The sequence below is a fragment of the Atta cephalotes genome (genome assembly GCF_000143395.1).
Source record: "Atta cephalotes unplaced genomic scaffold scaffold00010, whole genome shotgun sequence".
NCBI classification, from domain to species: domain Eukaryota; kingdom Metazoa; phylum Arthropoda; class Insecta; order Hymenoptera; family Formicidae; genus Atta; species Atta cephalotes.
Window position 1 is genome coordinate 2,854,817 of NW_012130074.1, and position 16,833 is coordinate 2,871,649.

The 16,833-nt window shown below is 33.1% G+C and overlaps 2 protein-coding genes across 2 annotated transcripts; one reads left to right on the forward strand and one right to left on the reverse strand.

Moving 5' to 3' along the window:
* Positions 1–1,385: 1,385 nt before the first annotated feature.
* LOC105627721 (monocarboxylate transporter 9) lies at positions 1,386–12,513 on the forward strand. The gene is made up of 5 exons (XM_012209000.1): positions 1,386–1,524; positions 6,164–6,376; positions 7,103–7,229; positions 8,416–8,595; positions 11,271–12,513. The coding sequence occupies exons 1-5, from the start codon at positions 1,386–1,388 to the stop codon at positions 12,511–12,513; spliced, it is 1,902 nt and encodes a 633-aa protein (XP_012064390.1).
* Positions 12,514–14,983: 2,470 nt separating this feature from the next.
* Positions 14,984–16,555, reverse strand: LOC105627722 (NADH dehydrogenase [ubiquinone] iron-sulfur protein 3, mitochondrial). The gene is made up of 5 exons (XM_012209001.1): positions 16,492–16,555; positions 16,341–16,421; positions 15,919–16,166; positions 15,474–15,719; positions 14,984–15,310 (listed from the first exon to the last, which is right to left on the reverse strand). Exons 1-5 carry the CDS (start codon positions 16,553–16,555, stop codon positions 15,155–15,157), a joined length of 795 nt encoding a protein of 264 aa, XP_012064391.1. The 3' UTR covers positions 14,984–15,154.
* Between the last annotated feature and the right edge of the window lie 278 nt (positions 16,556–16,833).

Here is a 16,833-nt window from a genome sequence, read left to right on the forward strand (position 1 = left end):
AATCCATGGCAATCTGCTGGAGGGACAGAGTAAGAATATACAGCTCCGTCAATAAAAGAAGGAGAAACTGTAATTCCCTTGCGACACATGTGTGCATAAAAGATAAGGCTGGAGCGAGCGAACGAGAGAGAGAGAGTGAGAGGGAGGAGGGGGGAGGGAGGGGGAAAGAGAGAGAGAGAAAGGGAGAGAGAAGGAGTGAGGGAGAGAGAACGGCGAGCGGGAAGCGGGGATTGGCGAGAAGGGAAGGGGGGACAGAGCGAATACTCGACGCCCCTGCGTCGTGACACACAGCTGATCAGTCGGCTCGTGACGCACAGTGACGTACATATCAGTACGCGTGTCACGAGTGCGTGGTTGAAGCCGCGCGTAACACACGCATGAAGCACAGGATGACCGCGACAGTTTGAGGGCGAGGTTTATGTGCGTGTACTGGTGTCGCTCCGCGTTCTCTATGCGCCTAGACGACAACGACGACGACGACGACGACGAGAACGAGGACGAGGACGAGGACGAGGAGGAGGACGTCGACGAGGAGGTAATCGACGAAGACGGGTGGAAGTATCGACGAAGGTGGCGAGATTGTCCGGCGAGGGCGGAGGAAGAACAGCGCGGTTGGGTCGATTGACGGTCGGCTGACGGGGTCTATGACTGGAACGGTGGTGGCGGATGATCGTGAAAACGGTAGGCGGTGGAGGCGCACGAGGACGGACGACAACGCCGTTGGCACGCACGGGTTCATGACACGGCCCCGCGAAGAAGATTCGCAGAGCGACGCGCAGTGCCGTTTTCGCGCGGAGCATTGACGCGCGCCTCTCCGATGTCATCGTCACGGCATCTACCTATCCGTCTACCTACACCGCTGTGAATATCATTAACAGCACACACACACACACACAAACACACACACACACACACACACACACACACACACACCGCACGCACACACACGCACACGCACACGCGTGCGCGCGCGCGATAAAAACCGCGTTGTGAAGAAGGGGCAGATAGATATCTGAAGGAGAGAAGCAGGAAGGAAGAAAAGAGGAAAGCGGCTATTGCCCTTATCTTCTCTCTCTCTCTTTCTTTCTCCCTCTTTGTCATCTCTTCGTCATCTCTAATTTTCTCTCCCCGCTGTCCCTCTCGGTCGTTTATCTGTTGCCGTTTCGCGCCACTGTGTTTAGTCTCTCACGCATACACACGCACATACGCACGTAATATTTATTCCCCATAGTCGGCAATTGGGCCCCCAGCGTTTTATCTCTTTCATTCATTTTACTTCCGTATCCCGTACGTGTGTGTACAATACGGCAGCCGCGTGTGTCAATTTAGTGTACTTATATATTTTGTATGATACGCGCGCGCGCGAGAGCCGCGGTTAAAGGTCGATGACGATGCAACGGGTTCAAGATCAGGACAATGGAATCAACATCAAGTTCGGCCCGAACAAGCCCCGGAAGGGCGACTACAGGCTGGTGTCGCAGAGCTCCAATAATCAAGATCGCCACAATGGGACCAATAAATTAGGTGAGCCAGCCGTTATCGATAATGAACATGCCTGAAAGAAAGCGCCTCATTTCACTTTGCCCGTTTTGTTCAAATCGATATTTTTTTGGAAAATCTAGAAAATCAGAAAATATAAGAAATGTATTCCAAACGTTTAGTCAAGCCGCAAATAACATCGTCGATATTTTTACGCGAATCATCTTTGTTGTAGAGTTTTCCGCGTAAAACGCGAGAAATAGGGAAGCGTTATTTAAAATTCATATGAAAAGTCTGTTGGTATTTCTAACATATGTATGTAAATATGTACTGAAATTCGCAGAAGGAGAAAATTTGTCGTGTTGTTGATGTTTGTAAATGACGTCACAATTATATGATGAATTATGGGAATCACGAGGAAGCCTCAGGGTAGACAGTCGTTAGAACAATTCTTATCCCTCTTTTATCTTTTGGATACGTAATGATTTTTGCTATCGCCAACTGGTGTCACTGATAACCTCAGCACAATTCAGAGGCATGTTATATTGTTCCTTGGACATTGCGCGTTTTTTATAATTCTTCTAACAAGTAAAGTTTATATACTCAATTAGATATTATCTTTTCTGTTTTTTTAGATATTGCGTTTTATTTTATGAAGTATTATACATATCTGATGTAACACCTTATATTAATGTGTATCATTTTATTTTTTAAATTCTAATTGAATTGTGTAATTATATTATTATATTATTTTACTGTAATTAAATCATAATGCAACTAATAAACTTTAATGTATTAAAAACAAATCGCATTTTTAAGTTAGTAAAAAAATTATATACATACAATTGTATATATATATATATATATATATATATATATATATATATATTATACACAACATACACACATATATATATATATATATATATATATATGTATATATATACATATAATATACATGAAATAAAATTATAGGTCAAAATATAAATTGTGTAAATCTAAAATGTCTACGTATCAGAAATGACACAATTCATAGTGCTTGACACGGTTCACATTTTTTTTATTTTCTTTCTTATCACGATATGACTGCATCATCAAATTATCTCGCTGTTATGTTATCATTACTTTTTGACTTTTTATCGCGTCTGCACTTATAACTTTTTACACTAATAAGAATAGTTTTATTTGCTCCTATTCTCTTTTCCCATTTTTATGTTACTGCATCTTTAGGATCATATAACATTTGGGATCGAGACTGATATAGATAGATCTTTTATAAATAGAAAGATTGGATAAAAAATTGGCCTAAGAGCCAAGAGATAAAATGAGAGTCAGTAAAACGGATGTAATCGTCGTGTCATATACTAGCGTCGTAAAATCTTTTATAGTTTGTTAATATAATGATAATGTTCAGTCTGTGATATGAATATATATAACACTATGATTTATACGTTTGAAAGCATTATAATTCTTTCCGTAATATATCATTCTTTTCGGATATTAAAACGTGTAAATAAGTTTACTTAGAGAAAATGTGTGACCAACCAAATTTGCTATAGGTAGTAAATTAATTCTAAAAATTGAAAATTATTTTCGTTTCTTCTATTTTCTCGATGTCGACATTTCACATATCTGATTTAATAATAAAAGAGTTAGATATTTTTTAAGAAATATTTTATTTTTTTATACTAAATATGTAAGTTTTAAATAAAGCAAATAATTTATTTCGGCGTTTTTTTCCCTTGTCAATAAATCTTTTAATAATGATGTTATAATATTATAAAAAAAATTAAAAGAAATTATTTTATGTACAAGAGCGCAACTAGCTACTAATATTAATTTAAAAAATTTTGAATTTCTTTCCATTTTGTTTTATTCTTCCCTCGATTTTTCCAATATTTACCGACATTTTAAATGATGAATCTGATAGATGAAAAAAACATTGTTTATGTATTGTATTTGATTATTGTATAAATTAATTTTAAATAAATGAAATAATTTATATCGGTATTTCCTTCCGTAAAAGAATCTTTTGATTTAAGTTTTAAAAAATTAAGAGAAATTTTTGTTGTAAGAAAGAAAAGGAAATCATATTAAAAATTACAAAGATTTAAAAGAACTCGTTTACGTAAATTGAATTCCTGTCATCGTGCGACTCTTTTTAATTCATCTATTGTTCGTGCATAAAAATCAAATGACTTCGCAACGGAAATGACTTCCGCGTGTGAGATGGCTGGTATTACAATGTTGCATACCAATGAATGTTGCTCTTTGTCGGCGACAGGAGAAATTACAACTTGCCTTTATCTAGATGCACAATACAATCATATGGATTGCCTACTTTAGTTGCTTTCCATTTACACGATATCTCAGATAATTCTCACTTGTCATAATTCAGTTAAATGCGCGTTCCTTTTGCATTCTGATAAATAAGATTCAACTGAGTTTTTACCTATAAGCTGCACAAGATTATACGAGACATATGCTAGTGAGTCTCGTAAACTCACTTCAAAGTGAGGTTATGAATCTGTGTTGTACATGTGATAACTTTTTACCAAAGTAAGCAAGTAATGATGTCATTAATCTGAGTATAAAATACTCAGCTCACTTCAGACTCAGTTTCACTTGTGTGTAAATGGAAAGTAACTATTGTCTTTCCTTCCTTCTAGAATGAATCGCGCGACTTTTCATATCACACTCGGTATGATTTACTGTGTTTGCGATGTTGACGCTCGTGCAAATGTCTCTCCCTTTTATATTAGATAAGTTTAGCCGGCTTCGCTCGTAAAATCAATAATAATAAATATGAGAAAGTTAGCATTCATTAGCATACCAATTTTCATCTCGTTATTGCCGGGATGCGTTCTTGTCGCAGAATATATGCCGGGGGAACGTTTGTTATTATCTACTTGTTGTTTGACGTCTAATTGCTGCCGTTCAGTCTTCTCGCGAACCGATTATACAAGATTAATAACGTATAAACTAATCATGCTAATTCTATATTTTGTTTACTGAGTACATATTGAGCGATTATTCGCGTGATACACTGTCGGAAGTAAAAGAAATTCCAATTATTTTTTTTTTCATTGGTTTCTTTTTAAGATCTTACACTTTGTACACTGTTAAATCTATGCCAAATTTAATTATTTTTAATATAAAATAACGATATATTTAATTAATAATCGTAAGGGTGACTCACATTAGATTAAATTTGATATTATAAATTTAATAGTGTACCCTTTAAAGAAAGGCTATTTTTGGAGAGAATTTTTTCTGCAAAGAAGATAAAATAAATTAAAAATTTATAAGGAGATATTCATTATATATATGTTGAAGTATATAAAATATGAAGTATACACAAATATTTTTTTGATGGCACTGCATTCAATTTAAATAGATTGTAATGGTTTTTAACGAGCGCATAATCAGTGTACAAGATGATCACGAAACGGTTTGCCCAAGAATTTTTATTTTTTACATGATATTTACTAAAGAAATATACAGAGATTTTCAGAATGCTTCTTTATGAACATTTGGAAAAAGTATTATTTTTAATCAAAAAATTTTACACAAAAACTTATATTATATTACAATATAGTTTTTAATCGCGAAAAATCACTACGTATTTTGTTAGATAATTAACAAAGATAATTAATAAAATTCTTTGCAAATTTTAAGTAAATCGAAGCAAAATTGTAAAAGTTATGATGTATTTTGATTGAAAAATGTTCTTTTGAGAAAAACTTGTTTTTTTATATAAGGACAAAACTTCAAAGAATCAACTTGTAACTTTGAATTTTTCATTTCATCTAGTCTAGGGCTATTTTCACGTATAAACTATCATTTAAGCGAAAAAATTTCCGATTTTTTTCATTATTTCAAAGATGTAAGGCTTTAAAGAATCATAAAAATAATGATCTTACTTCGTATTACTTCTCAAATAAAATGATATTTGATAAACATATTTCATGAAGCAATTGCGAAATCCTTCTAAAAAAAATAATTCATTTAAAAAATCAATCAATTTAATTCACAATATTATTCTAGTTTCAATTTGTGATTATTTTTCACGTTTGACAATAAGCAGCACGCAGTTTGTATAATTGAAAGTATTTAGAATTTGTATTTAGAATTTACATATAATAGAGAATTTACATATAATAGAGAGTTTTTGTAATAACGTGGATCTAAATACGAAGGACGCTAAAATTACGTTATCCTTTTCTCAATTAGTTATTAAGAAGAAAATAACGTGACTTTAGCGTTCACTGTATTGCAAAAACTCCGAGAAAAACTCTCTATTATTAGGCAAATCTAGTCTCGATCATATTGACTTTTTTTTATTTATTTCTTTTAAAGAATTATTTATTTTACTTTTTACATTTACTTAATTCGATATGACGTTAAAAAAGTACAAAGTTCGCAGAAATCAGAAATTATAAACTATTGGCAATCGAAACTTGAACTTTGGAGTATCGATTTTTTTTAACAAGAAAAATTCTTGACTTCTTGACTCTCAACTTCTTTACGAAAAAAAGAGGAAAAAAAAAGAATATTTAAAATTAAATTGGCGGAAAAATGACCGCGGAGGATAACAATGATTTGTATGATTATATATAAGCGATGTAAAGATTTTTAAAGGAATTGATAATGAGATTCTGAAAGATCTCTGTCTCAATTACAGAGAAAAATGAGAAAAAAGAAGAGGAGTTAGTCCCACCGGACGGAGGCTGGGGATGGCTGATACTCCTGGCTGCCGTCATGGTCAACCTTCTCATCCCCGGCACTATCAAGTCTTTCGGGGTATTGTTCGTCGAATTCCTTGACATATTTGATGCGTCACCAGCGGCAGCTGCATGGATACCGTCGCTTTGTTACTTCCTATACAGTTCGCTGGGTAAGAAACGCTGCGCGCCGTTGAGTATTTCGAGGTCGCGGGTCTACGTTTTTTTTAGACATCTCTCTCTCTCAGGTCGAGGGTTCCGTTTTTTCGAAATTTGTCCCCGTTTCGTTTTCACGTAATTCGCGATTAAATATTTAGGTGTGTCTTATCTTTGCTTATCACGTCTTATTGAAACGTTAAAACATCAAAGCCGTGTTTACGTTATTTGATTACAGTTTCATGATACTTTTATAATGAAAGGAGAGAGAAGTCTAGAATTATTGGCAATCATTATATTAACTTTCACATTACGTCATGATACACGCTGCGAGCAATGTACATTACATTCTTGCAAAGGAAAAAGATAATGCTAAATAGTAAATTCCGGGAAATATTTGCGTACTTAATTTATCTATTGTCTTATGTTTTATGTATTGTCTGCATGATGTTTACGCGTTTTTCCTCGAGTAGATTATGGATCACGTTGATGAATTCTCTCAAATATATAGTTAGGGATTACTTTGTTTTATCTTTACGCGTATTGTGTGTTTGATGTATGAGAATCTGGATCAAACCGACTGCACAATGCCTTTTTACAAGAACGAAACCGATAATCGCGATAAAATTCCATCATTTATCAGAATTTAATATAAATATATCTGTATAAACAGTTTCTAAGTAAACATCGCTGTTGTCTTGTATTTATTATATTTTCAACACATGACATTTTATTGTTTCCAGGCCCACTCTCTAGTGTACTTTCGGTCAAGTATTCCTATCGTACGGTAACTTTAATAGGAGGGACGTTCGCCGCAGCGGGGATGATGCTGAGTTATTTTGCGAACTCTGTGGCCTTTTTATGCGTTAGGTAATATAGTTTTACTTTTCATATAAAATAGAGATAAATTAGCTGGTCATTATCTTGTGCAACGAATATCTTCATAAAAAAGTAATCTGTATCACACAAACACAAACACATATCTTTGTTTAAAAAAATAGAAATTCTAGATTTCAGTAAAAACATTTTATTAAAATAATTTTCTCGTTGTATTTAGTTTTATCTTAATAAGGTAAAATTACTGTAAAAATTTTACCAATAAAATTACAGAAAGAAAAATTATAAAATTACAAAGGCAAATTGCAAATATTCAAATGAATCTATTCGGTATTAATAAAGATGAGCGACGACATAAAAAAAAGAAAGTATTCAAATTCATGTATGAAGAAAATACAAAGAAGTGCAAAATTCAATTTATTTTTTTTGACTTTATTGAAGCTGTATGGTTTTTTGAGTTCGAAATATTATTCGTTGCGTAACATTATTGTTATATATTTATTATCGGAGGCGTTTCGATTGTATGTCTTTGGTGTCCTATGCTGGAATTTACTTTTACGCTCCATCACAAGGATTGCTCTCTGAAGCACCAATCTCTCACCAACAGCAACGAATTAACAAAAAAACTAACTTAAAAAAAAGGACTTTCCACCAATTCATATAATACAAGAATACGAATACAATAAATTGCATATTTTCTTTTGTAATAATATATTTGACACTTAATACATACAACATATATTATCACATTTTTTCGCTTTAGCTTTTGAAAATATTCTTACATCTTCAATTGTTACGTAATCAAGACTGTTCGCTAATTGTTTTTTAATTGATATCATAGCTATCGTATGACTATGTCTGTGATTTTTTTCTCATTGTATTTCTCATTGTATTTCTCAGAAAATTCTTTATTATTTTTAATTTTGAAAAAGGTGCCTCTACAATTACACAGATATTGGCACAGTTAATAAGATTCATAACGTTATTGCTAAATTTGAAAGGATTTCCAGAAAACCACTTTAATTCATTTAAAATATCAAGTAAGGTAGAGCTTTATATTTACAAGAGTAGCGCTGTCTATTAAAGTTTTGCGTCCTTCCAAATTTTGCGCTTTACTGGAGCGATACCTGCTTAGTGCTTCGTAACGCTTCCGATTATATTATAATACAATATTACAATATACAGAAATATTTCTTTCTGCGATTTCCTCTGTTTCCAGTTATGGTGTATTCGTAGGTACGGGTGCTGGATTAGCATTTCCTCCAACTGTATATATTGTGACATCTTATTTTGTACGGTTTCGAGGACTCGCCAACGGGCTCTGCATATCTGGCAGTGCATTAGGTTCAATATTTCTTCCGCCCGTTCTGGGTTTTCTTTTACGAGAATATGGTTACAGGTAAGTCGATGTTTGTCGACTGTTTGACAAATAATTAAAAATAATTAAAATAATTAAAAATAATTAAAACATTTTTATTACCTGAATAAAATTAATATTTTCTAAATATTTTCTTTTTTAATAAATTTATCATTCAAAATTGAAAATATCACTTCAAAATAAAAAAAAATATGAATTTAAAAGACAGCTTTCATATCAAAATGTTATAATTAAATTATTAATTAATTTCAAATTTGATTTATCTAAGCGCTCATCAGATTAAATTGTAATAATGGCTTCTTATGTATAATATTAAAGAATAACAAGAGAAGGAAGAGAATAAATATACAGGATAAATATAAGTTAATCTCACATTTATCGAAAACTGATAACACTGACGCTATGTAATAAAATTACTGTAAAAACAACCTTATATTTATAATTTTTCGATCGGTTACTATGCACGCATTAGGAGGGTTGCATTGAAAGCCGCTGTTCACGTCTAGATGGCTCTAGCTGCGTATGCTGTGATCAGAGACATCTATTACTTATATCATTTTGAAAAGTGTGAACATTTCCCATTAAAATAGTAAACAAATGCCATTGTTTATACATATGCTGTTCTATAATCGATTAAGATGGAAAACGATAAGTTGTTTTTCCGATATGTACTTCTACGTTACTTTGATTTGAAAAAAAGTGCATCTGAAATTCATCGATTGCTTGCGGAAATTTGATGAATTTGTTCCATCGGAAACAGTATGTAGAGATTGGTTTCGACTTTCGACTAGGGATGCGCCGGATCGTAATATCGAATATCGTATGTCGGATATCCGGAAAAGCAATTTTTCGAATCGGATATCCGATATTTTCCGGATATTTGACCGAATTCCGGATAACATCTAAAAAAAAAAGGCTGAATAAAAAAAGAAAAAAAGGGAGCGAAAAGAATTGTATCAAGAAAAAAATTTTGCAATAATATATAAGATATTATAGCATTATGAATATGCATACTTATTTATAGAACTTTTATATAACAAAAAATCAACAATGTACAAAAAATCAACATGATGTAATTTAATGATGTAAAATTTTAACCAGATATTCCCGGATATTAATGATCCAATTAATGACCGGTATCGAATAGTAAAAAAAGTGCCGGATAATATCGAATACCGGATACTTTTCGGATATCCAGTGCACTCTTAATTTCGACGATTCAAAAGTGATTGATATTCACGACAAACAATGGCCAAGTCAATCGAAAAAATTCGAAAATGAACAACTGCAAGTTCTATTGGAAGAAAATTCTGCTCAAACACAAGAATTGGCTCAACAGCTCGAAGTCGATAAATAAATTATTTCACGACGTTTACGAGCTATGAGAAGGATTCAAAAAGAAGGGAAATATCTATCATAATTGTTGAAAATGCCATTGCCATTTAAATATTTCAATTTCTTTACTTGCAAAGCATAAAAAGAAGTTTCTTGTGGCGTATCGTGACAGATGATGAAAAATGGATCTATTTTGACAATCTAAAATGCAAAAAATCATTCTTAGGTTGATCCTGGCTAACCAAACAACATCGATTCTAAAATGAAACCCATAAAGTAATGTTCAGTATTTGGTGAGATATGAAGGGTGTTGTGTATTATGAAACCGAATGTAACAATCATCGCTGAATGTTATCAAAATTGCCACAGACTTGGAAAATCGGGAAAAGACAGGGAAATTAAAATTGGTCATGGAAAACCGGAAAGTCGGAAAAAAATATAAGTCTGGAATTTTGAAATTTGCTCACAATTTCCTTAAACTGCTCCTATTCCAAATAATTGTTATAATTTTTTGAATATATTTGACGTTTATTGTCAAATACATTCAAAATTAAAATACATTCAAAATTTGTGCACTTTAAATGATTTTAACAAAATAATTAAAATTTATATTTTATTCAGTATTTTTATTTGATCTCTCTTTTTCGTCATAACTGCATTCTTTTTTCCAAAAACTAATATTTTTTGCTGACTTGAATTTGCATCCAAAATTTTACTATGCTACTAAGCTTCTTTTGCATTGTTTTTAATAATATAGATTAGCTTTCCTACAATCTTTGAGTCTAAATGTTGAAAATTTTCCATTTTCATCTGGAAAACCTGAAAAAGTCAGAGAATTTTTGAATTCATTTTCTATAGTCAACTCTGGTTATCAACAACAATTAGAGTGTTTGAATGATAATTTGATACAAAAACGATCATCAATTGCATCAAATCGCCGAATGTAATTCTTCTCCATACAACGTCCCATATTGCTGTAGCCATAAACAAACATTGGTGGAGCTCGAATGGGAGGTTCTCCTGCACTCAGCGTATTCTCTGGATTTAGCACTGTTCTCTGGATTACCATCTGTTCCAAAAATCAAAAATTGTTCTTTCGGGGAATTCAACTTCTACCAGAAAAGTGGGAAAAAGTCATGGCTTCCGAGAACAAATACTTTGATTGAAGTATTACACATTCTGTTATTGAAATAAATGCTAAAAAAAACAAAAAAATAGTGACTTTCAAGACAATCCTCTAATACATATATATTAGTAGTTAGTAATTGCAGTCATTCTATTTGGCTCTACTGTTAACTGTCAATCTCTTTTCAACGATAATAACAATAAGTTGATTAAGGTCTGTGTGTGTCTATTTACAGAGGTGCAGTATTAATAATGGGTGCTGTCACACTAAATGTCTGGGCGAGCGCGCTCCTGTACCACCCAGTAGAATGGCACTTAGTGTCAGCTCGGCCTCCAGACGATAGCGAGGTGCATGATAATGGAGAGACTATGTCAGTGACTGTCACTAGCAGTCCTGAGCAAGCGACAGAGAAGGGCAACAGTCAGCTGGCATCATTGAGCAACTCGACGAATGAAAAGGCTGCGCCAATCGTGCCGAAGAGCGCATCGAGCGTTGCCTTGGAGTATTATAAGAACACACCAGTGCAAGGTCGCACACGAAAGATCAGTATGCCCACTGGACGCGAGATCAGTGGACAGATGCACAGCACTCCGACGTTACACGCCGTGCCAGAGCGCGGCGGTGCCATGGTCGAATCCGCCAAATATATTAGGACGACGAGGTCACCGCTACACTCACCTAGCACGTCGTCTTTCAATTACGTCAGTACGCCATATCACGGTAGCACACTGTCGGTTCTGCACCCAGAACGTGCGTCCACGTTGACGTTGAACGCTATCTCCAGCACATTTACCAGGAAGTCGACGATAAGGGAGCAGAAGCGACGCGAGCACGACGAAAAGGATCAACAGAACAAATTCTTCGATTTCAGTTTGCTCAAAGATCCCATCTATCTCGTCATCCTCATCTCCAATTCCACTAACGCCATCAGCTATACTAATTTCGTTATTTTGTTGCCAGCTTATGCTATTTCTCTAGGTTTCGACAATTGGGACGCATCGTTGTTACTGTCGATCGTCTCCATGCTCGACTTGGTAGGTCGTATCGGCGGCTCCGCTCTCTCTGACATCAAGATCATGCCCAAGCATTGGTACTTCGTCGGCGGTCTGCTCGCCTCCGGGATCTCTTTGGCCATCATGCCCACTTCCAACACATATACCATGCTGTCTGTTTATTGCGCCTTCTTTGGTCTCGCGTCTGGCATCTACGTCGGCATCACCGCTGTAATCATGGCTGATATGCTGGGCACGGAGAAACTCACCTCATCCTATGGCATCTCGTTGTTCGTCAATGGTGTCATTCAATTGGTGGGACCGCCAATTTGCGGTATAGTGTTCGAGCAGATCGGCAGCTATGGACCAATCTTCAGTATACTAGGCATCATTCTAGTGTTCGGCTCATCTCTTTGGATCATGGTGCCGTTCATCCGGAAGAGACAGGCAGCGTTAGAAAAGCCCGTCAGGATAGACAAAATATAATAGACCAAATAAACATTATAAAGTATATAGACGTTTATCTTCGTCATTAGTATCTGAAAATCATAATCTTTTCGTTTTACATATTCGAATTTAAGTTTTTGGAATAATCGTAAATATATATACGCGAGCGAGAAAATCATCACCCAAGTTTATGAATTTTAGAATATAAAATTAAATATAAAATATAAAATTATAAAAAAGAAGTTAAACCGTCGAATTGCGTGCGACTCGACATTTTGCGAGGACACGCACGAGCTTAATTGCGCGGTCATTTAAAAGCCGTAAGTAGCGTATATTTAAGTGTGTAAAAAAGAGAGAGAGTGAGAGAGAGTGATCGAATATTATAATATAATATAAACTGTGATGTTAGCACGAATGTCATGTATTGAAGTTACATTGACGAAGTTTTCGGATCGAGCGAGTTATAACAAAAAGAAGTGTTGAAGTTTCGCTTAGTCCGACGACTTTACACACGGAACTGTCTACGATAATTAATTGTTGAATAATTATTGATTACAATAATTATCATTTATCGCCAAGATGCGGTAAATGTGGGAAAAAATTCTTATTATATATCAAGCACTTTTTTGTCTTGAGAAATTAGTTGATGTTTGTACATAAATAATCAATTCGTATAAAACGTTTATTTCAGAAAACGAAACGAAAACGTTTTGTTCTATACTATCATTATATTTAGTTAATTTGAACGAGGAAAGTAATTTATTGTAAATACTGTTATATTCATTTGCAATTTTGATTATTGTGTGTACAGAGTGAAGTAATTCTTATTTAGAACATTTTTCTTATGATGTGAAATGGAATATTGCATGTGCAGATTTATAATCTGAAGAAAATTAAAGCATAAATTTGTTTAATAATAATATTCGATAATATTCTGTTTAATAATAAATTTATCATTCATCTTTTCAAAATAGGTAAAGATGATTTTATTAAAATTCAATATTATTTTGATATTAAAACGAAAAATTTTCAAAATTGAGAGCAGAGGACAAAGATTAACAAAGTGCATTTAAAATTAGTGCTTACAAAATGCAAAAAGTACTTAAAATGAATAATACTTAATAGGAATGTAAAAAAATTTGAAATAAGCTTCTTTTATATATTCAAGAATGAAAAAAATTAAAAATATCTATTATATTATTTTTTGATTTTGGAAAATCACACGAGACGAAATATCGATTTATTTTAAGATATAAAAGCTACATCCAATGGAATTGACTTCACTCTATGCTAGTAATTTAGATTCTAATTTAATCACATTTACCGCCAAACATACGCCATTGTCTATTATATCGGCGATGAGATATCGCACAATGCAATCTTACACATCGTAGTTCATCTTTATAAAGCGGATTATTTATATAAATATTTTGAGATAAGAATTTTTGAGAAACATGAACGCGTCCTTTCTTGAAAAAAAATTTCTTGCCTTACATCCGAAAAAAGTAATTGTCCTCTCTCTGAAAGTAAAATTTTTCCACCGGCACGAAAACTATAATCTAGTTTTATTCGAGTATTTAGTAAGAGAAACAACAGTCGTGAGAAACTGCTGCTAATTTCGGAATGAAAATGCAATGAGGTAATTTAGCGCGTATACCAATGTCTATATAGGCCTATAATAAAGTAAACCGTCACACACTGTAGACATAGTCTTTTAAAAACTCGTATATAAACGCTATTTTAATGCTAGAGTGATCGAAAGTGGGTACTACTTACAAGGAATCATCATCTCCCTATTCTGTGATTTTTTAACGACAGTAACGATATTGTTATATTGTCATTGCGCAGCTTTTTTTTACCATTGTACAAAACTTGCACAACAATACAACAATTTTTGTTATTATCATTCAAAATTACAGAATAGGGGCCTTAGTCATTAAAGAAGAGAATCACTTTCGAATAGAGGCTGCCCTTTTTTTTCTAAATTAAGAATAAGAAAATCGAGAGGATCCGCAAGAAGTACAACTACTTGTATGGTCGTGTAAGCAGAATATGTCCGGCGAAATGTCGATTTTACGTCTTTCTGTCTTACGACACTCGAAAGAAATTTGACTCGCGTTCCAGGCCCTTCAAAAATCCGCCGGAAACAATGCCTTATGAGTAGATCATAAGTAGTTTGTAAAAATGTGTAATATATAAAAAATATATTATGTTTATATAACTCTATACAAATACACAGAATAAAACTAATGTTTCAGAACAGAGTTCATTGGCATTTTTCCTATTAATTTGTTACGTATTCAAATTATTTAAAAACATTATTTAAATTCTAGTCTTTTATTCTCGCGTACTATAATTTGTGCACATTTGTTATATTTTTATAATTTTATTTTATAAATAAAAAAGTGAAGTCGAAATTAATCGATATAAAATAGCATAAGATTATAAATTTTTGAGAAAATAACTTAAATGTTGCAATCTAGATCGTGTTTTGAAATAAATACAATTGTAACATTATTCTCTATATTTCCAAAACAAATGCCCGAATTAGGCACTTAGAAATGGTTCACAAGAAAAAAGAGAGAACATTATCATTTATTTTACACTTTATCGATATATTTATACTTGCTTGTTCGAATTATTTTATTGATCTAAGTGACTATGATCGAAATGAAAGCATTTATTTTTCTTTATTTAAGATAGGTTCAGCAATTGCTGGAGTATCCCGGAAGTTAGGAAACTGTTCCCATGGGGCGGCTAATTCAAATTTACGGAATTCTTGCGCCAATTCTAATGGTTCAATCACTATTCTTTTATGTTCGTCGTCGTAACGAACCTGAAATATAAATCATTGATCTTTTAATAAAATTTGATAATTAAAATTTAGGACAAAAATTACTGTTAGATTCTTTAAAATGTAAACAATTATGAAATTGTAAACAATTATGAAACATTAAAAACAATGATATACAAATGATATACAAATATTGAATAATTACTTCAACATATCCACTGAGTGGAAAATCTTTCCTCAGTGGATGTCCTTCGAAGCCATAGTCTGTAAGAATCCTACGAAGATCGGGATGATTCGAGAAGAATACACCAAACATATCCCATATCTCTCGCTCATACCAATCAGCAGCTTGAAATACACTGTAGAGAGAATCAACTGGCATCAACTCGTCGGTATATGTTTTCACTCTGATGCGTGAATTATATCTCAATGATAGCAGATTATAGACAAGCTGTAATGATAAATAGCATAATGATTTATTTATAAGTAAAATCTTTATTGTCTATTTATAATTGTACGTCAATGTAAAATATTCAGGTTTATATATATATATATACACATATACATATACACACACATATATATATACACACACATGCATATACACACACATATGTATATACACATACACATATATAAAGCAAATTTACCTCAAATCTATATTGTCTACTGGGTACATCTAGAGCAGTAATATCTGACAGATTAACAAACTGTGTATTATGATGATCTTTTAGAAATGTAAACGTTGGGATGATGCCATCAGGAGCGATTAATAATTCCAATTCGTCACCAGCAGTCAACTGTACTTGTTGTATATATTTAGGTAGACAATTGTTAATATAATGACCAAAGTTTCTCAGGCGGTCAACATCAACATGACTAGGTTTCCGTACCGTGGCTGCGAAAATATTTGAATACACTAATGATTTTGTTAAATACTTTACATATATGGAGATTTCAGAATTTTTTTTGCTAACAAAAATTAAAGAAAAAAAAAAATATCTGCCAAATTTAGACAAATTGCAATAGCTTAATTTATTAATATTAAATTAAATAAATAAATTGTACATACGACGAGTCTCAGTTTTATCGGTCTTCTCGCTGGTAGTCGTGGTATTACATCTTACTATTGACGGAGAAGCGATAGCATAACCTGTCAAACGCGAGTATATATTATTACATAATTTAATAGAAACGTCGTTCCTATAATTAACATCCATTACATTTTGGCGTAGCAAATGGTAAACTTCGCGATAATCTCCAATAGTTTCTCAATATCGACGTCATTTTCCTAAAGAATTCTTAAATATGATTACAAACACACTAGCGGTACATATTCTGCAACTTTCGTGATCATCAACAGCAGCAACTATATTGACGAATTAATCAACACCGACATTACCGACACTTATATCAATTAATACACATATCCAACAATGATATAATAATAAATAAATCAATCAGTGTTAAGCATGTATTGTTAATATTATGATTAACTGTTAATTTTAGTATTTAAACACAAAATACTTTCAATCTTTTGTTATTATTATACTGAAATACAAAAT